Here is a 16,968-nt window from a genome sequence, read left to right as displayed (position 1 = left end):
TTTCACTCAGGCACACCTAGAAACCAAAGACTGGGGAGCCTGACTTCCTACCTTTCCAGACGCATTGGAGCCTGGGCGGGCTTCAGGGCTGAAGCCCGCCAAAGGCAAGATGCACAAAGGACTCAAACCTGATTCAAACAGAGTAAAAGCCCAGAAGGAACTAACTGACAAGGAATGGCAAAAAAAAGACTGGGGCTATTTTGGGAAATGTCAGAAATCAGCCTGCGGATACATGGCACAAAAGTAGTAAAAAGAAACCAATGCCACCAGCCATTCAAGTTAGTAACAGAATGTTACATGAGAAGTGGTATACAGAGTTATGTAACCCCCAGCACTCCACATACAGTGGTGTGCTGGACCCATGAAAGTGAAGGTAAGTAACACACGTCATTTTACTATTCTTGGGAACAGTAGTTTACCCAAGAAAGTAGTTAAACATTAAGAGCAGTCCAAGGGACTTCTCAGTGGCAATGCACAAAAGGTGCTTTTTGTCACCGTGCAAAAAGCAGATGCCTATGGAGTTTACCAGACTTCATTAAACGGCAAGAAACACAAAAGCCTAGTCCGAAAAACACATTAGGGTGGGTTAAGTCCCACTTGGGAGTAAAAATTAAAAAGCCCTGAGTCCAGCAAAAGAGCTGGGGGTTCTCTAAGGTTAAAGGGAATTGGCACAACAATTCTCCCTAACACTGCAGTATCCACAGGTCGCACGGTATTGGCGATTTGCAGCCCATGAAGTTCACAGCTCATCGTGGGATGGCTCAAAATGCAGGTAATCAAGACTGATTGGTGCCCACCAGTCTGAAGAGGAGAGTTGTCCTCTACGGAGTTCTCGTGACACTTGGAAGAAGTCGGACAGCAGCGATTACACAGAAGGCATCTCTGGTCGTCTGGAAGCGGCTTCCTAGGCTATTCTTCTATCCAGGGGGTTAGCTTGTCTTCAGCCTCAGGATCCACGGCTTTTTATGCAGGAACCCAGCAAATCTGCACCCATGCACCATTCAAACTCTGGGTGGTTGCTGTCCTTGTAGGACAGCCAGATCTCCCACCCCGCCCCTCCCCACAGGCAGGCACACCTGAAGACAAAGTACCTGCATTTCCGACACCTCCTTTGTTTCCTGTCTTTCAGACACTCTGGAACCTTGGCAGGCTTCCGAATTCCTGCTGAAGAACAAAGTCGAACCAGGACCTCCCCCACACGAAGGACCAAGAAAGGACAAGCACACGAGATGGCAAAAGTACAGCCACCATTGTGGGTTAATGGTGGCTCTTCTGTGTATTACAGGGGCTGTGGACAGGGCCTGTGGGTAAAAATCACACCAGTCTGAACAAGTTGCCACCAGCCATTGGGGTTTGCCGGTCACTAACGAATGTTATAGGGCATTGAGACCGCCAAACTCCACATAAGGTGGGGAAGTGCTGATCTCACAATATACACACCACCTCCGATTACTCAACTCTTTGCGGACAATACTAATACACTCCTTTCAGAAGCGCTGCTGATTTCTCTACATGCATATCTCGTAACTTAATACCTCTCAGCAATCTACCACTGGATGCCAATTTTCGGCCTCATGCGTAAATCAGACTACAGTTCTCTACCCCATGCACTTAATCCCCCCCCTCCTCCCCCACCTCCCCCCCTTGCTCCCCTGTTACCCATAGCATTTCTCTTGGACCTGGCCCTAGAACCCCCTCAAATGCGCACAAACTTGTGGAGCTTTTTGACCGATTACATCTTCAACCAGTTCTATCTGCTACCAGGTTAACCTGATTTTAAAATCCATCTGCCCTCACTCATCGTTTCACTGAAACCTTCATACTGACTGATTATTCAGTCTTGACCACTGCTCTAATTTCCTCCTTTTTGGCCTCCCTTTGTACTTTCTCTCGCGTCACAACATCCTCCTTCACCACACATCTAATCCAGGCCTTAAAAATTCTTAAATATCCACTAGACATGCAGGGCGAGCTCCTACGTTTTTAGACATGTACTTTCCCCATGGTGACTGTACCAGTGCTTTCTGTAAAATGGTGCATGTCACCATACCAACACTTCATAGTTGGTGCTGTGCTGCCACCTAAAGGCTGGCCATGCATGCATATCATCACACTGAATAACCTAACCCATATTGGATACTGCTGCCATCTGCGCAATTTTCTATTTTTATTTGCTCTCTAGGGCTACCATCTCAACCAGGAGGATGGGGGGCGGGTTCCCGCATTTCATCCCACCCTGACCCCATGCTAATGCTCTAGCTTCCTGTAAGGCATTCCCGCAAGTATCCAGTCCCCTTGGAATCTTGTCTAGTACCTGGTCTGTATTGCCCAGCATCAATTCTCCCTATTTTAAGGTAGCTGGTGCAGGATTGACGCAATTGTTTCTCGTTGAAACCCCTCAAATACAATTAAATGAATGGTGTGAAACATATACTCTTAGCATGTATACAGTTAAATGCTTCATTGGCACGTCTTTTGAAGATGCAGGCTTCCCTGTTCCGATTGGTGTTTGTATTATATGGTTAACTTTGAGCTTTGTGAAGCTGAGCTTTATTGTACCAGTTTATCTGCCTCTTCTCTGCCAGTTTGTTTTCTCATCCCCTTTCCCTTGAACATGGGGGTGGGGGGGTGGTCCGGTGTTTTTAGTCATTTGCTATTCATTGGCATACATTGAGATACTATATTTTTTTTTTTTTGTAGAGTCGGGCGCCAATTTCTGCTAAGCTGGTTGCAAACATGCTGTCGGTGGCTGGCGCTGATCACATAATCACCATGGATTTACACGCTTCCCAAATACAGGTAATCTGCCCTAAATTTGCTGCAATTATTTTTTTTCCTTACTGATTTATGCTCAACTTGTGAGGCTAAAGGATCTGCATGTTTATGGCCCCTGAATTCTCATTATCACTTTGAACTCTAGCTGGATTCTTGAAAGGCTTGGATGTTTTTTGCGTCCCAGCCACGGTGAAACTACACTTCCACTTGTAAGCGGTTAATGGCGTTGGGACAGTTTTTCAAAAGTCCAAATAAGGGCTTCATAAAACCATACATCGGAGACTGTACCTAAGCTCCACTCTTGGTATAATGCTGTACCACCTGAGAAGGTTTACGGCATGGACAGAGCAGCCATGCTTAGCTTGGGAGGGTGAGAGGGCTGTAGCTTGTTTCTATGACTGTTTTCTTCTGCTTTTTGAAGGCCGCACAGATTTATTTCGGTCGATTTTGTTCGGCCCTCAAAAAGCACATAGCCAGGGTGTTTTTTTTTTTTTTTTATAATGGTGGGGTTTCACCCTACAGCCCCCTTCCATCCCAATTACCCCACCTCAAAGTTTTATCGCAGCCCCACCCTTCCTGTTCTCATACATTCATGTTCTTGTCACAGGACATTACTGCAACTCCTCTTCTGGCTCTGCGGTGCCCATCGGCCCCTGTGCACTCATGTGTATCACAGGGGCTGACAGTTCGATTTGGAAAGACTGATTTGTGGGGTATGGGGGTGGTTAGAGCTGTCTTTTTAAACCATGCTTTAGTTTTTATAGTTTTTAAAAACTATAAAGGTTTTATTTCAATCGGAGTAGGCTGTTAAGATGGGTTCCTGGCCAAGCACAACACCATTGTAGGAGCAGATAACTTCTTTACCGTGTTCCAGCTGCAGGGTACATCAGGTAACTACATGGGGACAGAACATCCACTTGCATCCTCAGTCAACCCGTCTTCTCAAATGACATTCACTGCCTTCTAAGCCTAAGGTTTAAACACCTTCTCTGGGATGAACTGTTTCCCAGAGAAAGTAAAGTTAAATTGACTTACTAGTCTTTTTTAATTCCTAGACCCAGCACACACTATCTTACAATATAGTGCTGGAGGGGTTGTCTAGTATCCCCTATGTCTAGAAACTCGTGTAGCAGTCCCCTGCTACCCTTTCCTCGCGAAGTGGCTGGAAGTAGTTTTACAACTACCGCAAATAGCAAAGGGACTTCCCTTGCTTCTGGGGTCCCGCACTCTGTCAAGGCAAGCTTAAAAGCAACACACACAATCTAGTGTTCCTCTCCCTGGCTATGCGGATTCCAGCAGCAGCTCCGAGATGGATGCCCAGGTGGCTTACTTTGAAGGGGATTGGTCCACCAACTCAAAGGGAGAAGTCCTTGTAGGGGCCTCTGTCGATGCAAATTTGGTGTTTCGGCACTGCAGCAGGGCTTCACCAGGCGAAACAACGCTCCAGGAGTTGCAGCAGGCGTCCTCTTCAACCCCTTATTCGGTTCCTTCGTCCAGTGGTCGTCTCTGCCTTTCAAGCCAAAGGGCTCTCCTTTTATTAGTTCTCTCCCATTCATTCCAGCCTAGCTGTCAATCACCCAGCAGGGTGGCTGTCCTTGCCGGACAGTCAGCGGGGTCAATCATCAGAGTGCATTTGGGTCTCCTAGGAGACTAAGCATGGGGAGTTTCGGGCACCTCACTCACTTCCTGCCTACAATAGACATTCTGGAGCCAGAGGCAGGTTTCACTCATCAATCCTGCCAAAGGCAAAATGAACAAAGACCAAACCTGGTTTGCCGCGCAAAGTAAATCTCAAGAAGGACCTTTCCACAAAGAAATGGCGAAAAAAGACTGGGTGCCATTTTGACAAAGATGGCTCCTGTGGTTGCTTTACAGCAGCTGTGAACGCAGCCCGTGGTAAATGCACACCATGGTAGTTCAAACCAAACCACTGCCACCAGCCATTCATCGTGGGAAGGGCAACATAAAAATGTTACATGAGAAGCTAGACAAAGGGGATACTAGATAACCCCTCCAGCATGCAATTGTAGGATAGTGTGCTGGGTCGAGAAAGTTACAATGGTAAAGTCAATTTCACTTTACTGCTCTGGGAAACAGTAGGTTATCCGAGAGAAGGTTGTTCAACCTTTGGGAAATCTGAAAGACTTCCCTGTGTCCCTGCACTGAAGGTACTGTGACACAATGTAAAAGATGATTCATATGGAGTTTATCAGACTCCACAACCAAAAGGAACCGAGGTAAAATTCACATTAAAATACATGAGAGAGTGGGAAAAAGGGTCTCTTACTCTCCAGGATAAAAAAAATCATGTCCTCAAAATCCAGCAGAGTTGCTGGGGGTCTCTAAGGTGGAGGGATTTGGGGCATTTCTGAGAATTCTCCCTCACACAAGTACCTTTCGTTAGAAGGGCGTTGGCTGGATTTTATCTTGCTGCAGCCAAGCAGTCCCTGGTTCCTGAGCCTCCGTCATGGCGACAAGAGGGAGGACGTCTGGGGGACTCCTGCGGCGGTTCTCTTGATCATCGGCTGCTATAGGTTTTCTTCGGGTCAGCAGCACTTAGCGGTTTCAGCGCTTAGCAAACAGCACTGATGCGGAATAATGGACACCGGTTGGACTTTCTGTGCTCACTCAGTCCTGCACTCTGGTGAGGGGACTCTGGATCTGGAATGTCCTTGGGAGGCTCCTGGAGAGCTTAGCAGGATTCGTTCCGCGGCAGACGTTGCACTCGACCCCTGGCATTGGACTTCTGCAGCAATGGAGAGGCACAGCAAGTCTGGCGATGGTGCACAATAGTTGTTCGTCTCGGTTAGTTTGGCCCACTAACCCAAGGGGAAAAGTGGTTTCGTCCGGAGCTTCTGTTGTGAAAAAGGTCGGCACAGCAGCAGGGATTCACTGGGCAATTTAAGGTGCAGGAGGTTGCAGCAGGCTTCTCTTGTTTCTTCGGATGTTTCTTCCAGTGGGCGACTCTGCCTATGGTTCCAAAACCCTTGCCTTTTAAGCAGGTTGCTCCCATTCATGTATGGCCTAGGCTGTCTATCACACAGCAGGGTGGCTGTCCTTTCAGGACAGCCAACCAATTGGACTAGTTTCGTTCAGGCGTTCCTAGGAACAAAGGATGGGAGTTTCGGGTCCCTCCCTCACATTCAGTCCTTCCAGACACACTGGAGCCAGTGGCGGGCTTCAGGGCTGAAGCCCGCCAAGGCAGAACAAACCAAGACCTCAAACCAGTCTCGACGCACAGAGTAAAACCCAAGAAAGACCTCACAGAAAATGGTGCAAAAAGAAGACTGGCTAATTTGACACAATGGTCACCCATGGGTGCTGTACTGCAGCTGTGGGTTTAGCCTGTGGTAGAAAAGCACAGTGGTAGCAAAAAGTAAACCACTGCCAGCAGCCATTTAAAGTAGTGCGGGTAACATAACAGTGTTACATGAGAAAGTAGGATTAACCCTCAGCATTCCACATAGGATGGTGTGCTGGACCTACAAAGGTAAGTGAAGTCCATTTCACTTTACTATTCTTGGGAACTGTCGTTCACCCAAGAAAAAGGTATTTAAACCTTAAGCAAAATGTAAAAAAAGCATATGCCTATAGAGTTTCAGACTCCAAAAACGGTGAAAACACAAAATCCAAAATCAGTTAAACACATGTGAGAAATAGGTCTCACTCACTCCAGCGTTAAAATTCAGAAGTCTGAAGTGCAGCCAAAGAGCTGAGGGTCTCTAAGGTTGAAGGGAATTGGCACAGAAATGAAAATTCTCCCTAACTGGAAGGTTCCTGGTGAGCATTTCAGGTATGATGGTCCAGAGGTTCCCCGGTCCATAGGATCTACCGGGAGCTCGGGTCCGGTTTAACGATGCACTCAATTCTGGTGTTCCTGTCCCCTGGCACTCAGTTCCTGCAGCAGCAAAGAAGTACAGCCAGCAGAGGGGGTTCCAGTCAAGTTAGTTTTGGAGTCAGTTGCTCCACCAACCCAAGAGAATAAGTCCTTTTCAGGCTTCTCTAGTGGATTAGGAATGTGAAGCTTCAGCACTGCAGCAGGGCTTCACCGGGCAAACCACCGCTTCAGGAGGGTGCAGCAAGCTTCTTTTCCAGTTTCTTCTTCGGTTCCTTCGTCCAGTGGTTGACCCTTCCTTGGAAAAGACCTTGCTCTTTATGCAGCCTAGCTGTCTCTTATATGGCAGGGAGGCTGTGCTCCAAGGACAGGCAATCACCTTTGGGTGCATTCCTCTAACCATGGAGACGAAGCACAGGGAGTTTTGGGAACCTCCCTTGCTTCCTGCACTGCTAGACATGCTGGAGCCGGAGGTGGGCTTCACCAGTGAATCCGGCCAAAGACCAAACTGACACAGGGGCCAAACCATGTTTGGTGGGGGCAGTAAATCTCAAGAAGGACCTTACAAACATGAAATGACACAAAGACTGGTGCCATTTTGACTATATGGGCACCCATGGTTGCAAAACTGCAGCTTAGGATTCGGCCTGCAGTAAAAACGCACAATGGTAGGAAATTTAAACCACCAGCCATTAATTGTTGTAAGGGTAACATAAAAAAGGCTACAAAAGAAGGTAAACAAAGGGGATACCAAGTAACCCCCAGCACTCCATAGGATGGTGTGTGCTGGATCTACAAAGAGAAGGGTAAGTAAAGTCAATTGCACTTTACTACTCTTGGAAACAGTTTATCCGAGAGAAGGTATTTAAACCTCAGCGAAGTCGCAGGACTTCTGTGACACTGCACTGTGGGTGCTGTGTCGCAATACAAAAATATGATGCCTATGGAGATTGTCAGACTCCAACACCAAAAGAAACACAGGATTCAAATTGGAGGAAAGTACTTGAGTGGGAAAAAGGTCCTGCTCACTCCAGGATAAAAGTCCTAAGGTCCAACAAAAGAGGTGGGGGTCCTAAGGTAGAAGGGGGTATTCTCTCTAACAGTTAGAACCACAATACATTGTACAAAGACGGCCTCAGTCTGCCTCTCCCGAGTGCTGGGCAACTTGCTAGGATTGAGTCAAGCATTGAAGGTTATAAGTAGTGAAATATGGATCTTTTTCTTTTTTTTTTCTCAAGTAGCATGTGTAAGCACCACTTAAATTATTGTTTGGATGCCTTTTACACCCACCAATGAATGTTGGGTTCCACTTGTAAGTTTGAATACCCTTTTTTGAAAAATATTTTTAGGTTTGCACACTTGACAAATACTAGGGGATTTGATCACTAGCCCTCTTTGTGGGGAAAAGAGATCTAGTTGGGCGATTTCACATTTTAGGCAATTCGGTCAGAAGCTGACAAGATTTTCTATAGTGTACCAGAAAGCAGATTGAAATGCTTTTAGTTTTGTTTACTCCTGTGCCTGCATCATTGCTCAAATGTGTAACTGGGCATACAGTTTAATAAAACACTTCAGAAGATTTCAGCTTATTTGAGGAAATTAGGTTACTGGTGAGGGACTTTTTGTTGTTGACCCCAAGCAATACCTTGTGACCAATTTAGATATTTCAATTTTGAGGAGAATTCACATCGATGTAAGCTGCTACGGAGACGGAATAGTATTATTTGGATGAGTTTACAAATGTTGATAAGCTGCAGGACGAAGAAATGACATCCTCGTAGAATAAGATTTTAATTGCTTCTCTTTGTATTTGAGAAATGTAAACATTTTAGCCTTCATGGATTGCAGATTTTAAACATTGTAGCCTTTAGGATGACACGCGTTTTGGGAAATTTTATATTGCCTTTTTCAAATCCAGGCTAGAGATGCATGTCGCATAGGTGAGAAGCAAACATAAAACAAAAGAGAACAGAAAAATTATGTTTAAAACACATACTGGGTCATTCTTGCTAAACAATTTCTATGTATAACTATCATCTTAGTATTATGTGCAATTATTGTGCCATATGCATGTTGAAAAAAGTGAGTTGACATGGAGCCCATTGGGTGGTTAGTTCCAAGTGGAGATGACTGAATCACTGAATACCTTTCAATTTTTCTGTAAGGAAGACCATATTACCTCTGTTTTTTGCGGTTAACCATTTTAAATGATACCTTGCTGATATGCTTATCAGTACGTATCTAATTTGCTCAAGCAAGGCATTACATTTTCATGTCTATTATGGCTACCCATCTGCTTTCCCAGTACGAAACGGGTGTCCAATTTTTGACCACTTAATTAAAGGGAACCATATGTAGTCCTTCGCAATGATACTTGTGCCTTTTTATCCTCCTAACCAAACAAGTAACACTAATTGGGTTTTTGGTAATTTCCACGCGGGTGGGATTAAACCCATGACTTGCCTCCTTCTATTGCATTATGCTGTTGCTCACGCAAGTGAGCACGGGTAAGACCCCACATGCTTATGCCACTACTATATTTACCTGTCCATTCAACCTGTTTTACCTATACTTGATTTCGTTTACACTAATCTCATACTAATCATTACCCACAGTCCTCCCAACTTTTCCACCAAAATATTTGCTGTCCGTTCCACTTGGAAATAACTACCCACTGGGATCCATGTAACTCACTTTTTTTCAACATGCTTATGGCACAATAATTGAACATAATACTAAGATGATAGTTATGCATAGAAATTGTTTAGCAAGAATGACCCAGTATGTGTTAAACATATTTTTTCTGTTCTCTTTTGTTTTATGTTTGCTTCTCACCTATGACATGCATCTCTAGCCTGGATTTGGAAAAGGCAATATAAATTTGTAGAAACACGTGTCATCCTAAAGGCTACAATGTTTAAAATCTGCAATCCATGAAGACTAATATGTTTAAATTTCTCAAATAAAAAGAGAAGCAATTAAAATCTTATTCTTAAAGGATGTCATTTCTTCGTCCTGCGGTGCATCGTTATTTGAGGGAAGGTTGCAAATTTTGCTCAATCAGTGCGTGTGCCTAAACCAACATGGAATGTTTTGGTTTTTCTGTTAATGTAGGTGACATTTGCTAACTGTCTTAACCTTGGTACACGTGTTGACATTAAACTGAAGTGGTGTTGGGTGGGTCACAATTATGACACGCTTTTTTTGTTCTCTAAACGAGAATAATGGGGTCAGTATGCATATGTCTTTAGATGGTGTTTTTACAAATGCTTTATTCTGAAATCTCCTTTTTCAGGGTTTCTTTGATATTCCTGTCGATAACCTGTACGCAGAGCCAGCAGTGCTGCAGTGGGTTAGAGAGAACATACCAGAATGGAAAAACTCCATAATTGTGTCACCTGATGCAGGTGGAGCAAAGAGGTATTGTAGAAGTCCCTAGTCATCGGTTTTCACTGTGTACATGAGGGACAATTGACTAATTAGCAGGTTTAATGTGTTTACATAACGGGGTGTAATTGACTGTTGGATCCATCTAGTTTATGTATTTGCACGGAGGATCAGGTTTAAGTGTCCCCATCAGGAGTCCGAGGCATTTCAGTGTTTATTGTCCACACATTAAACCTTTTCAGGTATGGGCTGTTGGTCCATAATCTTTAATTGTGCATAAATAATAAGGTTAGTGCAAGCCACGGAGGAGATTGTGTTTAGTCACTTTTGTGCTTTATGCATATGGTAATATAATGTGTTCAAATGCATTGAGACCCAACACTGACCCCTCCCCATCAGTCTCCCACTTGCTTGTTTCATGAATCCTTCCCCTGATAATTGCACTCTTAGGGAAAATGTCCTGCTTTTTCAACTCTTCCCTAATGCAGTATTCCCCAGGGCTTGCTCAGATTTGTTCTGCCCATTCAAGCTTTGCAGAACAAGGCATCGACATTTTGTTATTGCAAATCTGACTCGACTTGATAGATGAGCACTGCCACATGTAGATTTGAGTGGTGATCTTCTGTTCCAACAGAATTCTCATTAGTACACCAATGATGCTTGCTGGCCCATCCTAAACTAGCACTCTGTCTTCGTCCACGTCGTCATCTGCCTCCTCCCCACACCCGGTATTATTGACTTCCAACTGGCTAGTTAACCATGCAGGTATAGACAGACCATAATCAATATGGTTATTTGGTTAAAGGGTGCAATCTGGTTCTGACCTGTGATGGAGAGTGAAACTACAAAGGACATAGAGATCCCCCTTCTTGGTTTGGTGAGAAGAGGCTAGTTCCTTTTAAAGTAAACCAACTATTTGTATGCTAGCTGTGACAATCTTGCGTTGTCTGGATTTCCTTCTGGCAAGGGTGTAAAACTATTTTATACATTTTTTTAAAATGAATACATTGATGTGGGCGATTCCATTTTAGGTGGGGTTACTTTCCCTTTCATAAACTCCATGCATGGTGCCCATTTGATAGTTGCAGTGATAGCCAAGTCTCGGCAACAAAGGGGCTGCAATGCAGATGTGTACCCTGTTCCAAAAACGACATAACTATAAGGATGCTTTCCTGGAGGCACATTAAACTTTAAATATAAGCCATACTTAAGTTTGAGGTATGGTGTCCAGCATCACATTATCCAAACATTAATTTAGCACTAGTCATTGCTTTGAGTCCTGCTCAGCTGTTGTAGGGTTGTTTAGGGTTTGGATCTCTAAAGCGTGCTCGTTTTTAGGCCCATCATGATATGATAGATTATATATAATGCGCCATATACCGAGAGGTTTCTCGCAGACCCGGGGATCGAACCTGTGGTGCTCCGTGTCTTGCTTTCAAGGCGAGCACGTTTCCCCTGAGCTATTCGTCCTCATCTGTGGGCTTTTGTCTTAAGTGTCACTTCTTTGAATTTCATTGGACCTCTGTTGGGGAAGCAGTCCTTCACAAAGCCTTCTATGCAGGTGAAGACTGTCAAGACATGGGCCCCAAGCTCTGCTCCTTGACCATCGCCACGGCACGTTTGGGGTGACCTGCTGTTGTAGCAAGAACTGCATTTCAGCCAGCAACACTGCTGCCTAGAGCCTGTGTTGCTAGACCCCTGGAAGTATGTGCCAGCCTCACCCATGGTGGGTGCCGGAGTGAGATTTCCCTTTTTGTGTGAAAGTCTCTCCAGCTGAGTGTACCCAGTGCTTTTTGCTTGACCACTGGATTTTCGACTAGTTCTCATGAGTAGGAACCTTTTTCCACACTTGTTCATTCTTGTCTCCAGCATAGGGTCTGGCATGGATTCACATGTTCATGAATATTCCCTGTCGCCAGGCTGGGAATCTTCGGTAAAGAAAAAATCAGTGTTTCAGTTCTGAACTGTCTTTCTCCTAACAATCACTGGTCTCTGGGGTCACACTGCCCCCAGCCAATGACTGCCCTTTACCCAAGCCCTTCCTCTGGCAGCTATCAGATTTTGACTGCATGTTCAAGTGTTGGGAGTCCTTGTGCTTGGCTCTCTGGCTTTTACTGCGTTTTCTGATTATTTTATTATTTTTTTTTCCTCCAAGAGTTTTACTCAATTTTTTTCAGTCAATCGAGCCTCCATCGATCTACCTTCGGATTAATGGGCACCTGTTCTTTGGACTCTTCAGCGCCCCTCAAGGGAGATTTTTCATCTAGTTTACTTCTTGGAGGATCCCAGAAGCTTCAAGGCCTACGCCGCGTGGACATGGCGGATGACAAGGACTCTGCACCCCCATTAAGATTTGCCCAGGCTGAGGCCTGCCACCCATCTTTTCACATGTGCATTCCCTGTGCCTCTGCTGCCTGCACTCGGACCTGATGCACGTGGAGGATGACTGTGTTTTGTCAGGACATGGTGCCCCGCACGCTGAGCGATTGGTGCAGGAGTCTCAACGAGTGGCTGGAGTCAAAGGCCCCTGCTCTGGGCGAGTCCATGCAGCATGCCTCCCCTGCCCAGAAGATAGTTGAGCGGCCCCTCCCACGGGGGCCAAACCTAAAGGCTAAGCACCGTGAGTCCACTGTCACTGGGAGCGTTGTTGCGACGGGCTCCTCAGCGGCCAGGGCAAGTACATCGTCTCCAAAGGCTTGGAACATGAGCCAACGCTCAAGATCTTCAAAGAGGAATTCAGACCATCCAGGCAAGCTCTTGGAGAAGACCCAGAAAGCTCCTCCAGAGAAGGCCAAGGCGTAGCGGGGGCTCAGGCCCTCCCCCTAAGGTGAAGGCTGCAGGCTCGACCAAGGCCATGAAGGCCAAGGTAAGGCCCAACCTTCCATCGAAGGAGTGATGGCGTCCCATGCGAAGACCGCTGTGGCGGATCTGCAGGGCACACCCCCAAAGGCAAGAGTATCCCTGCCAGCCAGGAGCTAGTCCACTTTTCAGCCCATCGAAAAGGCACTGGAGAAGATGATGCCCATCATTGCACCAAAAGTCTCCCTTGGTCGCAGAGCGGGGGAGGGGGAGCATGGTAGCCCTCCAGTGCACGAGATCTCCTCAGAGGAGGAGCTTACTACCTCCAACCTTCCAGGAGGAACGATGCGTCGAGAGCGGGCCCTACAGGAAGGATCCCAACGAGGCCGATGAAGGTGACGAGGAGGAGACTCGGGAGCAGCAGGGCTTTGAGGACTTGGAGAACCAGCCTAAGCCGTAAACACTCTCTCCTGTCGCCAAAATCCCCTCGGCAACAACCTGGAGATTTCTCGATGGGCATTCTCGCTGCCCTGCATACCCTATGCATGGAGATCCAGACGTGGATGCCTCTTGTGCAGACGGGCTCTCCAGCGGGGCTGTTATCCGCAGGGGAACCACCATCTAAGTAGTGGAGAGTTCACCTGCCAGCCTTTCGCCTCCCTCCCCAAGGGATGAGACGGTTCCTGACATGACTGGCACGGACGACGGCGGGTTGGGGGAATCTTCTGTCTCCGAGCCCCCCCCCCCCCCCCTGCCTGAGCTTCACCGCCCGACTAGATGGGCTTGTTCCGAAACATGATCTCCAGGGCCTTGGAGCTATTCCAGCTTGGCCCTGAGGAGAAGAGGGGTCCTATTCCAGTGCCGCGAGGCGAAGAGGAAGACTTACTTTCGATCCCGCTCTTGGATGACATTTAGGGAGAGAAGAAATGCAGGGTGCTGGACTCTGTGCTCTTCGGCGGCCTCCCCCCACCCTCTGCCCCCACCCCAGCCAGTGAGGGGAAGAAGTTGGATGCCATGGGGCGAAGAGGTATCGCGTCAGCGTCTGCCGCCAACTCCCTCGCCATTGTGGCACCTTACGACTGGGAGCTTTTGTTCAAGATCGCTCCCATCCTGGACTTCCTTACAACAAGATGGCGGAAGCTTTGGAGATCCTACAGGAAGGCGAGGTGGCATCGGACCACGCATTAGTGGCCACGGACATTGCCGACAGTTTCTGCCAAATGGGCAACTGCGTTTGCCTTTCGTCGGCGGGTCTGGCTGAGGGCCACAAATTTTCGGCAGGATGTTCAGTCAGATGTGTTGGACATGTGCTTCGGGGACAATTTGTTCGGGAAGACCATGGACCAGTCTCTTCAGGCCATCAAGGCGGACACTGACTGCTAGTGCCTTGGGTATACTTCAGCAGCGACGGCCGTCCTTTCGGACTTTGGGCGGAAAATCCCAAGTTTCTTCCAGAGGATTTGGTGGAGGTGCTTACTACCCCCCTCCGGTCAACGCTCTCGCTCGTCAGTCCAGGAGACCTACAGGGGCCGTACCAAATCTGGAGGAGAATGTCGTCGCCAAGACCCCCAACGTGGAGCTTCGACATCAAAACAGAATTGAACTGGCCGTGGCATCTGGCCCCCACCCATGCATCCCAGTGGGAGGCTGGCTGGCGAAGACCATCGCCACCGACTGTTTAGTGCTGGACGCTCTTGGCCACGGACACACCCTGGTGTTACAACTAAAGTGTCCCCATATACCACCAGTGGCCTGGCAGGAAAACCACTTCCCTCCCCTTCTGCCTGAGGTGTGGGCCATGCTAAAAAAGGGTGCGATAGAGCTTGTCCCAAAGAGGCTCTGAGTGTACTCATTACTTTTTCGTCAGAAAGACCGGCGGTTGGAGGCCCATCCTAGACCTCCGCCGTACATCAAGTCTCAAAAGTTCCAGATGGTGACTTAATCACGTGCTCGGAGAGCTAGAAGAGGGGGATTTTCTACGGTCGCTGGACTTGGAACATGCCTATTTTCACATCTCCATACACAAGGGCCACCGCAAGTTCCGGCGCTTTGTGGTTCAAGGGCAACATTACCAGTTCAAGGCCCTTGCCTTCGGATTGAAGTCGGCAGCAAGAGTTTTCACAAAGTGCCTGGCACCGGTGGCAGCACAACTGCGTCTGCGAGGGATCCACATGTACCCTTTGTTAGGAAAGATTTCATAATTGTGGGTAATTTTCCTTTCATGTGGCAACCCCCAAACTTTTTGCCGTTTTACACTCTGATCTAGACTTTGCCAGAGAAGCGCAGCCTTCCGCCGCACTCCTCTGGGCTTTCGCTCCATTCTTACCGGGAAACCGACATGCCCTTAAGACAGTCGGTAACGGGAGACTTTGTTTCCCTTAGTCCTTTCCTCATGTTGCATCTTTTGAGCAACATGAAACTAGAGTGCACTGTAACTTTACCACGCTCTTGGGTCTCTAGTCATTCCAATGGCCCTAGAAACTCTCGCTGGACTTATCATGAAATGTGCAAGTGTGTCACGGACGGGACTGGTGGCAGCTATTGTTTGTGTTTTGAACCCTTTTGCCATGTTAACCACGCTTCCCGCGTTTGGCCCAAATGGGAGGCCTGGCCTCCAAAATGGCCAGGCCACGAGGTTCTTTGTCCTGTCAGCTGACCGTCTTGCCCCTTCACCTTCCCCCAGGTCGAGCCGACCCGGGGCAGTCCTTAATGGTCATGCACTTTCCCGCGAAACAAAGCTTTTGCGGGCTTCTGCATGCCTTGTGTGTGCCTCCAGGATGTGTGCTGGGATGTCTGTTCCCAATACACATCCTGGGTGCCAGAGAGTCTAGAGTGTCTTGAATGCCTGGGACCACCGGGGTCCGTGTGAGCAGGTCTCCTATTGGGTCCTCTCCGTTTTGGCGCAAAGGGAACTCTGGATAAGAGGAGGCTGGAAACACCACTACCATGTCTATCTCCTGAGTTCTCACGAACTAAGGATAAGGAGCCAAGTATCCTGCAACTAAGCTGAGTCGAGTAATCGCTAGTGAACCCCTGAAGGTTTGGCACCCTGCACTGCTGTCGTCCTGTGAGACCTCTCTGCCTCTGATCGAACGAGAAGGCCTGTACTGGCGCTTCGACCCTTTAGAATAGTGGGAACAACTATTCTCTGCACCTTCACCAAATCCTGTACGTAAGCCTACGGAAGCGACCCTGGGCCATCCAGTGGACTGACCAGCCTACACTGGAACCTTGCTCTGTCACCGCCGTCTGGCTTACTGCTAATCCCGTGACCTCGGCACTCTCACACGATTCGTACGCTTGGCATTCCCAGGTCTGAAGTGAGACGCGTGCCTTGGGACCGGAATACCTGCGGTTGCCGAGTTGCCCTGCTGTGGTAACAAACCTATGCGTGTTCGCTGCATAAGGGACACCCTGACTCTTGCTGTCGCGGAATCTACCCGGCGTCGAGACATCCTGCTGATCGCATCTGAACCTGCCAGTGCCAAAAGGGAACCGGAGAAGCCTGGGTCTGCATGCATCGGGGACCGGTGAGTAGTCAATACCCTAAACCGGTCGCCCTCCCGCAGGAGCCTGTGGCTCTCCACCGCCGTTGTAAACAGCAACCCTTTTCCGCACTCGCGCTCTGCTTCTGCCCACAAGTGGAGACTGCTGTTTTCCTCCCCATCTAGGTGGTCTGCATATTTCGTGCTTCTCACTCTTTAGACCCCTAGGTCTTGTGTATATATATATATATATATATATGATTGTGATGTGTTGGTTTACTGGAGTTTTATCGTGATTCTTTACTATGGTCGATGTTACAAAGGCCTTGTAATAAATGTGTCTATTTTTAATATAACACCTGTCTGGAGTAATTTGTAAGGGTCCTTGCTTTGTGTGCTCATTGCGGGCTTTGTCACCCTCACCCCTCACCCCTCTTGAGACCTAGTCTTGACCGCCGCCATCGCTACCCTGATTGGTCTGGCTTGTCCAGAGGTTACCCTGTTCAAAGAAACTAGGCTGTCCTTCTGAACCTCTGCCCCTCCAGGGCGGAGTGCAGAAATCCATCTTAACATCCTTACCTGGACTGACTCATCCGGGCAAGCTCGTGGGACATTGCCGTCAAACACATGGTGAGAACCGCCAAACTCCTGACAGATCTGGGGTTCTTGTGAACTAAGCAAAGTCCT

General features: G+C 47.7%; 1 protein-coding gene across 1 annotated transcript in view; it reads left to right on the top strand.

The window, feature by feature from the left end:
- PRPS2 (phosphoribosyl pyrophosphate synthetase 2) overlaps positions 1-16,968 on the top strand; it is a 258,770-nt gene that overhangs the window by 109,589 nt on the left and 132,213 nt on the right. Inside the window, exons 3-4 of the mRNA XM_069639274.1 lie at positions 2,701-2,799; positions 9,906-10,030. Of these exons, the coding sequence (XP_069495375.1) occupies positions 2,701-2,799; positions 9,906-10,030 (224 nt within the window). The remainder of the gene's footprint in view (positions 1-2,700; positions 2,800-9,905; positions 10,031-16,968) is intronic.

The sequence above is a fragment of the Ambystoma mexicanum genome, chromosome 7q (assembly GCF_040938575.1).
Source record: "Ambystoma mexicanum isolate Mex_15411 chromosome 7q, UKY_AmexF1_1, whole genome shotgun sequence".
In the NCBI taxonomy this organism is placed as follows: Eukaryota; Metazoa; Chordata; class Amphibia; order Caudata; family Ambystomatidae; genus Ambystoma; species Ambystoma mexicanum.
This window is presented reverse-complemented; position numbering and strand designations above follow the sequence as displayed.